The 10,545-nt window shown below is 32.8% G+C and overlaps 1 protein-coding gene across 1 annotated transcript; it reads right to left on the bottom strand.

Moving 5' to 3' along the window:
- Nucleotides 1-3,155: 3,155 nt before the first annotated feature.
- On the bottom strand, nucleotides 3,156-9,264 carry LOC111380002 (eukaryotic translation initiation factor 2 subunit alpha homolog). Its single transcript, XM_023003464.1, has 7 exons — nucleotides 8,740-9,264; nucleotides 5,427-5,483; nucleotides 5,240-5,326; nucleotides 5,013-5,159; nucleotides 4,808-4,912; nucleotides 3,770-3,868; nucleotides 3,156-3,502 (listed from the first exon to the last, which is right to left on the bottom strand). Exons 1-7 carry the CDS (start codon nucleotides 9,118-9,120, stop codon nucleotides 3,353-3,355), a joined length of 1,026 nt encoding a protein of 341 aa, XP_022859232.1. The 5' UTR covers nucleotides 9,121-9,264; the 3' UTR covers nucleotides 3,156-3,352.
- Between the last annotated feature and the right edge of the window lie 1,281 nt (nucleotides 9,265-10,545).

Raw genomic sequence — 10,545 nt, 5'->3', positions numbered from 1 at the left:
TTCTCTCATTGCCATTGTAATCAAAGCATCGTAATCACAAGTAAAAAATCATATGACCTAAAGTCCCACCTTAATAAAAAAAAACTATCAAAAAATTTTATTTCTGTCAATCAATTACAATGTTTTATATAGCGAAAATCCTGAAAAAATTCGAAAAAATAAAAAAAAAAGATTTTTTTCCCAAAAATGAAAAAAATCAAGATAATGACAAATTGAGAATCATAATCTCAAGAATTATCTTCCAATAAACAGAATTCAAATTCGACTTAAATTTATCAAGATATAACCAAAACAAATTTATCAAAAGAGGAAACAATGCATAAACGAAGCCTAAACGAAGAAATTTGCCAAAAATTGGCCTATGTCAGCAGCAAAGCTGCTGGGTGTTGTTCATTGGAACTTTTTCAATCAAATTTAACTAAAATTTCTCCAAAAGAGGGCAACCCTAAAATTCCTTTGAAAATTGAAAAGTTGAGAAGAAAGACATGGAAAAGAAGAAATAAGAGCTGTAAGTTTTAGGGTTAAGGCGTAGAGTAAGTGGAGGTGGGGGAAATTGGAGTTGTGCATTCTGTGTTTGTAATTCTTCTATAGGCTATAACACTAACACTGGAACTACCTAAATCTGTAATTTTAATGAAATATTGGAATGATTTATTTTGAATTTCTTTTTAAAGAAACATGATTAAATGTACAATTCATTAAAAAAAAAAATCATACCTCTTCAGTAGCCAAAAATTATTTAACTGTTGGTGCATTCGCAGACTCTGTAATGTTTAGCTTAATCATTTGGCTTCCATTTGTGCACTCGTGGACTTTGTAATGTTTTATATCCAAATTTTTGTCCAATCTCTAGAAATGCTTAATATATCCAATACAGCAACATAATTGAAGTATCAATTTGTTGAATGAAAAATTAAGAAAAATAGAAATAAATAATGTCCGCACAAACAAATTCACCCTGATCATCCCGACTTACAATTCACGTATGAAGTTCCTCTAAAGATAAACACTCTACATTTAATCCGCACTGCAATCTCTATGCAACGCGGAGATCACATAACTCCGCGTTGCGCAGAGGTCTCTGTGGAATTTCGCAAAGACTTCTCTACCTACCATTGTAATCCATATTCAAACTCAACTGAATTAAATTTTCAAATTCGATTGTTCGTCATTTGATTTAGACAAAATAAATAGAAAGAAAGTAATCACGTAAATTACATAGGAGTAACTGATCAACCCAGGACAATAGTATGTGCAATTTAGCCTTCTTTTGCAAATTTGAATTCAGACAGATTTCAATTGTTTGGATTTTTGGAAAGAAGATGAAGAATAATAGTGCAGGAGTGGTAGGTTGAGTAGAAGAATGGACAAAGAGGACAAATGAATACTGTCCTCACGCTTCCTTCCAATGGGGTTTTCAGCTAATAAAATGAGATGGGGAAAAAAAAGCAGAGGATGATATATATTTTCGACACATTTAAATGATTGCTTTTACTCTTTTATATATGTAGGATATAAAATTTTTATAAAAAAATTATATTTTAACTAAATATTTATATAACATTTTTCTTTCCTCGTCTATTTTTTATGAAAAGATCAATTTGTAATTAAATTAAAAAAATTTATATAAAAAATACTAATTTATAGTTAAATTTACACGGTTGCACTAGACGCACGTAAATTTAATTTTAAATGAAAGTTTAAAAAATCTTTTGAATTCTTCAAAAGTATATAAAAATTTAAAATGAAAGTCTACAGAAATTTACAAAAAAACTTTCATTAATTCCATACAAATTTACATAAGTCTACAAAATATACAAAAATTATCACATAAATGTAGTCTATATGAATGTTTAAAAGTTCCAATTGAATACATGCCCTTAATGTCTATAGTACGAGGTATGGGTGTCGATGAAAGTGAGTGTGTTAATTGCATGGACTTCTGTATTTGCAGGCAATTTGTCTGGGGGAAAGGTACAATAATAGGGAAAAACAAAGCAAAGTATTGGTTCATCGCATTACAAAATGAATTCTTGAAAGCTCAAATTTTATTAGAAAATTAGGGCTCCGATTTCTATCTATATATTCCAATTAGCAACATTTTGAGTTTTCAAACATAATGCTATAAATTTGAATTCTCACGTGATTGAAATCATTAATATAGATGTTAAAATCACATGACGTAAAATTGAAGAATAATGTTGTCAAATCCCGTGATGTCCAATTTCACTTTTCGTGTAATGTTATTATTTGAAATGACTGTTTACTCCAAATACGGAACAAACTTAATAAATTAATTAGATTGAGAAATCAAAATTTTAAGTTCCGTTTGATTTGTATTTCAACTTTCAATTCATTTTCTATTTTCTATTTTAAGGGCATACTATAACATTATTAAAAACATGTTCAGTTTGCCGTTATGAAAAATTATTTCTCAAAGCAAAAACCAAGAAAAAAAATGTTTGATTTGAAATTGTAAAAATTGATTTAAAACATTTTATTCCATAAAATTTGATTATTCAGTTAAAATAGAATTATTATATGTTAATATATACATTTTAAAGTTAGTAAATCTTATAATATGTTTTTCATGCTACAAAAGTAAATAATAATAATACTAATAATAATAATAATAATAATAAATTGAGTTAAAAATATAGAAAATAAAAATAAAAACTAATTATTCATGTTCGTTTTTGTAAAGTTTTTATGTAAATAATTATTAAAAGCTTAAACTATTTCTATTTTTTTTTATAAAAATTTATATTTATATTTTTGAAAATTTTATTTATAACATTTGTTTTTCATGTTTTGAGTGATTTCAAAATTTTCACTGAATACAGTCAAATCATCAAAAAATTTATTTATTTATAACTATGTTTTCAAAATCGTGGGTCCCCCTCCTATGAGGAGGTTGTTAATCCCAATTGTACAACTAGCAAAATTCTTTTTAAGAATACCACACCAAACACTTACCAGTATTTTGGAAAACTGAAAACAGCAAAGCACACACCTTTAACGTAAAATGGGGCCCAATAACCTACCAATTCCACTCATAGGCCATGCCGGCTCTCTTCTTCTAAGAAGGCCAGGCCGTGGAGCTGTTTACACCTCGGATAAAGGAGCAGCAGCTAGGAGGGGGCATAGAACACAAATTTACCATCGAAAATGTTAAGTTCAAAATTCAAATAAACCTCGAAAGGCATTAGTAAATGAGCAATCCAAATATGTAAACTAACTTCAGTAACAGTTTCATACACCCTCCTAATACCCAATTCAAAAATTGAAGAAAATAACTCAACTGTATAAAGAGAATTTTCTCGAGTAGAACAAAACAACAGAATTTTCACTCTTAGAACGTGGTTCCTGTATTCTCGACATCAACTTCTCCCATACCTGTATCTTCCTCCTCTTCACTGTCTTCGTCTCCACTAATCTCCTCATTTTCACGACCCAGCTTAAGCATCTGCTCAGCAAGTAGTTTGTCCTCCCGTTCACTCACCTAAACAAAAGTATCCATATTAGCTGTGATATGGCAATAAGAGTTGTGATGATGACAAGGATAGCCTTTACAGAAGAAGCAGAGAGAATCAATATTTCACCCAAAGTAGTGATATTATAGCAGTTTTTCTAGGGAGCATTGGATGGCAATGCTAAAATCTTGTTAAATATACTGTCCAGTTTTGTCACATATAAAGAATCAATGTGCACTTAATAGTCCAAATAATAGAAAAGAAGGTCTAATATGAGAAAAAGTAATGATTCTTACAGCTCTTGGTGCCTCTTTAACAGTAAGTTTTCCCTTGTGACGTTCAATTTCTTCCGTGCAAGCTTCAATAGCCTTGTTAAGAGTAGCAATACCTTGATCCTACATTACAAAACAAAACCCATTGAAATTGGCGAAATTATATTTACAGTTCCATGTGACTCTAGGGGGACAGAGATTGAATGGAAAACACATAAAACATATTATAATCACAAGAAATAATCAGCACAGCAAAACATTTATGAAATAATTAAGAACCAGTAGAATTTGTTATTGTAGCCTTCAGCTTTGCTACTTTAGTTTGCAACATTCTCGGAGAGTAGCGTATGAAAAAATGCAAGAACCTAAAGCCCTTGTTTGGTCCCCATTATTTCCAAAATACATTTTTCTCCCTCTTATTTTCAACCACACATTCTTCAATAATCTAATATTACACGCAAACCCCAATATTTTTTTTTATCCCTAACCCCACATTCTCCATCAAAATACCATTCCAAAATGCAATTTGGGCCAAAAAAGGGGTTCAAACAGACTCTAAATTCCATACTGCCGCAAGAATCAACTTCTTTATTAGTAAAGAACCGAGAAAATGTCATATACGACGACTGTATCAAGAAATGACGATGAAAAACAGATTTGAACCTATGGATGACAGCAACAATTGACTTAACGTCCATAACATCACATGACCATACCTAACATGGTAGTTGAGCATCATGCTTCTGTGGCTCAAACTACCGATGGCATCAAATTTAACGTACACGACGAAATAAGCCAAAATTCATGGACAGTGTGATAGGCAAACAAGTCACTGCAGATTACATCTTAATACCAGCATTTACAAATTACAGGATAGTCATGCCAGCATTAGAATTTGTCGGAAGTGGAACTATCTTGCAGTTTCGAAAACAGATGCCGATAAAAGCTAAAAACTATCTGGAACATCCAACAAGGCAGATGCAAGATAAGTCCAAAAAAAAAAAAAAAATTCATCATGACAATCTTATCTATTTAGCATAACAAGCATAATTTGTATAAAACCTTGTCGAGAGTTTGGGTGTTGAGGACATATGCTGGAGGGGCAACAAGTTTAATTTTAACTGGGCAATCCTTGTTACCCGCAGCTTCAGCTTTACGCATTGCTTCCTGCAGATAGTTCAGCAATAGTTAGCACTCATGACAGACATATTTTGCAGTATAATAAAAACTGTTCAAGAAGTTGGTAATAAGATGAATGGACAGGGACCTTGATGTGCAGAACACCATCAAATTGGAAACACTTCATTTCAACATCTGCCCGAATCTTCAATGGTTGTGGGGTCATTCTTCTCCTGATATTTTTAACTAAAGCATCTTTAACTTCCTCAGATATGGCAGGCACCATCTTAGTCATCTGTAGAATAACAGGATTTAAAATTATTCACTTAACCATATGAAAAAAATAAATACAAATTGACGTTTAACAAAGAGTACCTCCTGGCCATCAGGGCCAACTTCTTTGATTTCGCGGGTAAGGCAATCGAGCACCGAATCGGGATCGTTGACGATTAATTTGAATGCCTTCATATTGACACAAAAATAAAAGAAGTAGATATTGCCATTCCAATACAAAGTTGAGGCAAATATCACTAGTGAAATTTGAAAGAGTTGCAAAATCTACCTCAAATGCATGGCCGTATTTCCTGTATAATGGCCAGCCAACATGGATATAGAGATCCTACAGTAAACAATTTGCTTTAATTGAAGATGACAAGAGAATACCTCAGCACAAATATCAGAATATGGTTTTCATATATATATATTGTGCAGCACTGAGTTGTTTATAAGGACCGTAAAGGCAGAAACAATACAAGAAATATCACCCTGGGTTCCAGGAAGAAGCATTGATGATCATGTAGGTGGTAGGACTAATCAAACACATACAAGGTGTAGCATACCAAATTGTTAGCAAGGTAGAAAAGATGCAAAGTTATCCAAGGGTGGCACGGAATATTTAGAAAATAATAACCTCAAAACCCAATTGAGTACTTACGCACTAATATAATAAACGGCATACCAGATGAATATCATGCAATAAATAAACTTCCTTAACGCACACAATTTTACAACAGAACAAGCATTAACTTAGCTTCAATATGACCTAAATGGTGATCCTTGAAAACTTACAGCAAACACCCCAACGGAAGCAGAAATTTCTTCAGCTCCTAATAAAATAATTTCTCAATCAACCCAGTAGAAGTACCTTCCCTAGATAAACGATATTATTATTCCTTTAGGGAACTGTCAGTGATAGGGAGACATAAAAATTTATTAATTATAACATAAAAAATATCTTTTTTCCCCATAATCCTCAAATACAATATGTAGGTAACTGAAATTCTGCATATAGCATGTGGATTAGTTAACGAACAATTTTATTATTTTTCTCATTAAGGTGAACACAGCAACCTACTTCTGGAAGACAATCGTATATATTAAATGCTTGCAGAAAGACAAGTAACCAACATTTGTAACCAAACTAAATGAGAAACAAGAACAAACATTTGTAACCAAACTAAATGAGAAACAAGTCGTGTTCACTACAGATAATCAAAGCATGTTAATTCCAATATCATAATATTATTTCCTCAGAAATGCAGTGACTAGACAGAAACTGCTTCAGACATATGAATCCAGACTAACAAATAGACTTCCTTCCTTTAACCTCTTTCTGATCAAAGATGATTTCATCACCTTCCCTTCATTTTGTTTTCCTTTTTCTTTGACTGCTGAGTAGCAAAAAGATCAAAGAAAAAGAAACAAAACGAAGATCCAAGAGGTAGCAGATTCTGTGTAGCCACATGCCCTTACCCGTTCATACAAAAACTAGACTACCTACATGTTTTCCAATTTCCTAAAAGAACAACATTTAAACTCTACGACCAACTTACAATATCGTCAACTTAAAAAAGAATTCTATATTGCGAAAACATCCTCATATGTTCACTGAATTATTGATTTCATAAAATCCTCAGTCTGTGCTCACTTGTGCTTGTACACTTATACATGAGTGAGCACGCTCACAAGCATGTGAATCATTGCCACTTGCGCTGGCAAGAATCTCGGGTTAGGCTAAAGCTACACCAATTTGTTCTATTGTCACGTCCGTAACACAAAAGCTCACATGCAAGACACTCCATATCACTCTCTTTTGCAGATATGCCCACATGAAACGAAAGGCAGGCTGAAGTTAAAGCAGATATGTTCTCTTGCCATATCTACCATGTTCCAAGCAAGAGAGAGAGTAATAGAGAGGAGTTGGAGGTCTTTTGGGAAAATTATTCCTGAGAAATCAAACCAATACAATGGAAAAAATTCTTCCTGTCTAGGTAAATAGTATGTAAAAGCATAGGAATTCAATGATCCTATGAATATCCAAATAAGAGACATAATCTACTTTCACTTTTCTCGAATTTATTTGAAGTATCTGGTCAATTGCTATCACCTTCTAGTAGTCAAATTCTTATCTATCTAGAGTTTTGGTTGTGAAGGCAACCTTGTCTCACTAACTCACATCAACAGAAAAGGAAATGAAATCCATACTCTCCCCTTACATCCTTAAGATTGCTGCAACGATGTACCTGAACCTGAAGCTTGTGGCACTCTTCTATTTCTATAAAAGAAGGTTTCTCTAAGAATTAGTTTCTTTGGTGCTGATACTGAGCATAATCAAACAGCAAAAGGCAGGCTTATTATACAAACTCCTGCATTATTTGACGCATTTATTGTTAGCTGGGAGTTAATAGCCTTTGATTTTCCAGGAATGACATTTGGATGATGTGAAAATCAGGCCCATATATAGGAACTAGAGAGAGAATTATGAGAAGACCATACTTGGGATGCATGGAAGTATGGAAAATGAAAGCATGGTTGAAAGCCGTGATAAATTGGAAATTTCGGTCACATACAGGAGATTCACTTAATTTACGAGTTTCACATCGATCTTTATCGTTGTTCAAGGATGTTATCACTTCCTAATAGAATGGAGATTACATAATAGGACTATAAAGGAGTACTAAGATCACAAGCAATGTAAGGGAAACAGAATATGGAAGGAGAATAAACTCATCATTTTAGCATGGCCCTTACCTCAAACCTAAAACTGCAGAGAATGCACATCTAGATAATTCATGTAGATAACAGTCTTTGACAAAGGCAGCCGAAATATATATATGTTGTCACCATGAATATGTGTAGAGGCACATAGAAAATTCTCTATATTCCACCATTTCCTGTATTTTCTTTTCTTCTCATTTCAGTCCGTTTCACTTAATTCCCTGCCTTTTCGCATTGATCCCACTTATTTCATAAGATTCATTGATTTTTCATATCCGAATCCCATTGGTAAGAATCAGGCTTAGCCAATTGACATTTGATGAAGGCTTCTATAAGGTAACAAATCGAAACCCAACTTGTTATCTTTTCCTTATCGCTTAAAATCACTCCTTTAAGTTGATACTCAAGAAAATAAACACTTTCAACCACTAGAATGCCTAAATTTAGAATGAAAAAATTTGACTTCTTCTCAATCCACTCTATTTGATAGTCAAATCAAGCTCATCTTCATCACAAAAGAAATCCTGGAGTGTCATTCCTTCCTTATGAGTGTCCAACTTGAATTCCACTGCTTCTACATGTATGTGTATTACACCATATTATCCATCTTTAAAGTGACAACAAGTTTACACATATTCCTCCCTCAAAAATTCATTTAAAACTTTAACATACCCAGATAGGACTAATTCAGGGCATTTTATATAAGAATCCACAAAATATATGTTTTGTACCTACCCATTCCAATATTTACCTCAGAATTCATAGAATCTTCGTCAATTAACGAAAGGGAAGTAAGCAATAAACACAAAAACTTAACAAAGCAATTTACAATAAGTACTCAACAGCGAAAACTCGTCAAAATAAGAATGAAAAATTACCTCCAAATCAATATTCATGGTCTCAGCAACATGACGCATAATGGAATGCACAAGTTTACTTTTGTTGTATCTTTCCTCGCAGGCCTGAATATCTTCCTCAGAAACCCTCCTCTTACTTAAATCAATGTAGCCCTTTTCCTTGTCAACACGAAGGACCATGACTGGCTCGATCCGACCCACCCTGATGAGACTGCTGATACTACGAATTCGACGGCGGGAGAGCTCCGAGAATAGGATCATACCCTCGATGTTATTGTACTCCAACAGTGAAACATACGCACCACTGTCTGCCATGCTCTTCACCTGTATCATAACGGCCTGGTCCACCTCAGGGTATTTGGCCTCATACATCCGGCATTCAAGATTTGGCCCAGTTGCCATGGCTGGGAATTGTAAAAGGGGTTAGGGATAAGGGTTTCTACTCTCTGGGAATTGAGGTTTCGTATGGAGGCTTGGAGCGACAGGGCTGGAAGGCACTGGCAAAATGGGGAACCTTTTTTTAAGGGTTTCAGAATTCAGATTGTTCGGGGAAATTTACGTGACTTATCACATGTTTGGTGGTCATTATTTATCAAAAATAATGTTTTGAATAGTGAATTTTTTGTGAGGTTCGACTGATTAAAAGTTAGGGAAAAAATTTATATTTACATACAGAATATTTTATTATATGAATATAAAGTATGTCGAAAAAAATTAATTTAAAGGCTATAAAACAAGGGCTTAGCCTTTGACAATTATTACAATTTGGGATTTTTTTTTTTTTTAAATCATACATTTCATGTATCCACAGCTTTTATCAATATTTTATCAACACATTTTATCGACTTTTATCAAAACCTATTAAAAACTATTAATTTTTTTTTATTTTTTATTTTTTATCAAGACCGAAATTGAACAATAGTTCAATTTTAACGCTAAATAGTTCAAAATTGAACGATAGAATTTGTAAACGAAATGATTAGGGTATATCATATATGTTAGTTTAACGTTTTTTGCGCCAAACACTTCACCAGTATAACTATCTAAGTTATATAAACTTCACGGATTGCTCTCCAAAATAAGTATTTTCCCTAGCAACAAAACTTCGCTGCCACAATGAACTTGTCAAAAAATTTTAACACTATGGTAGTCGATTTGTCAAAACTTGCTAACATCATTTAATGACTATTTCTGTTCAAATATCCTGTTCTCGTCATTTAAGTAGTAGAAAAATATTTCGTCGAACCTTCATATTTGCTTTTTTCTTTTTCTTTCTTTATTTTTTTTTTTTTTTGGCTTATTTAAAAAAAATTGATGGACAAATAAATCTTATGGTACCCTACTAATGAATATTTTAGACTAAAATGGTTTTTATGTTAAATTTTAATTTGTAATCATACTAAGAATCAAGAATCACCAAATAATAAATTAATAAACAAAATTCATACCTGCGGAAGCCATTGTTGATATGAATAGTAGTTGTAATAGCAGTCAAGATTTTCCCCTCATTACTCCTCACAAAAGTATTAGCTATCAATGAGGCAAGCTAATGAAAACATATGGAGATGAGAGGGGGCCTAACCTTTATATATAGGAAATAATTTGAACTGTTCCATTACGACTAGAATTCTAATTAGAGTTTATTTCCGACCCACATACTTTAAACTACCACATAAAATTAATTACAACTCGTAAGGTGTAAAAAACTCAATTGATCACTTAATAAATTTGACACAAACACAAATATCATTATGAGCCATACATCTAACCCGTAAAATTTGCAATCCAATGTGAAGTCCACATATGAAATAATTAATTATTCCAACA

Source organism: Olea europaea, unplaced genomic scaffold, assembly GCF_002742605.1.
Source record: "Olea europaea var. sylvestris unplaced genomic scaffold, O_europaea_v1 scaffold2078, whole genome shotgun sequence".
NCBI lineage: Eukaryota > Viridiplantae > Streptophyta > Magnoliopsida > Lamiales > Oleaceae > Olea > Olea europaea.
Note: the sequence above shows the minus strand (reverse complement) of the source record. Positions and strands in the feature narration are given on the sequence as shown.

Coding starts and splice junctions, on each gene's coding strand:
- LOC111380002 (XM_023003464.1), bottom strand. CDS start 9,120: ATGGCAACTGGGCCAAATCTTGAATGCCGGATGTATGAGGCCAAATAC. Junction 5,160..5,239: donor TTGGCCCTGATGGCCAGGAG/GTACTCTTTGTT, acceptor GTTATTCTACAG/ATGACTAAGATGGTGCCTGC. Junction 3,869..4,807: donor ACACCCAAACTCTCGACAAG/GTTTTATACAAA, acceptor TTTGTAATGTAG/GATCAAGGTATTGCTACTCT.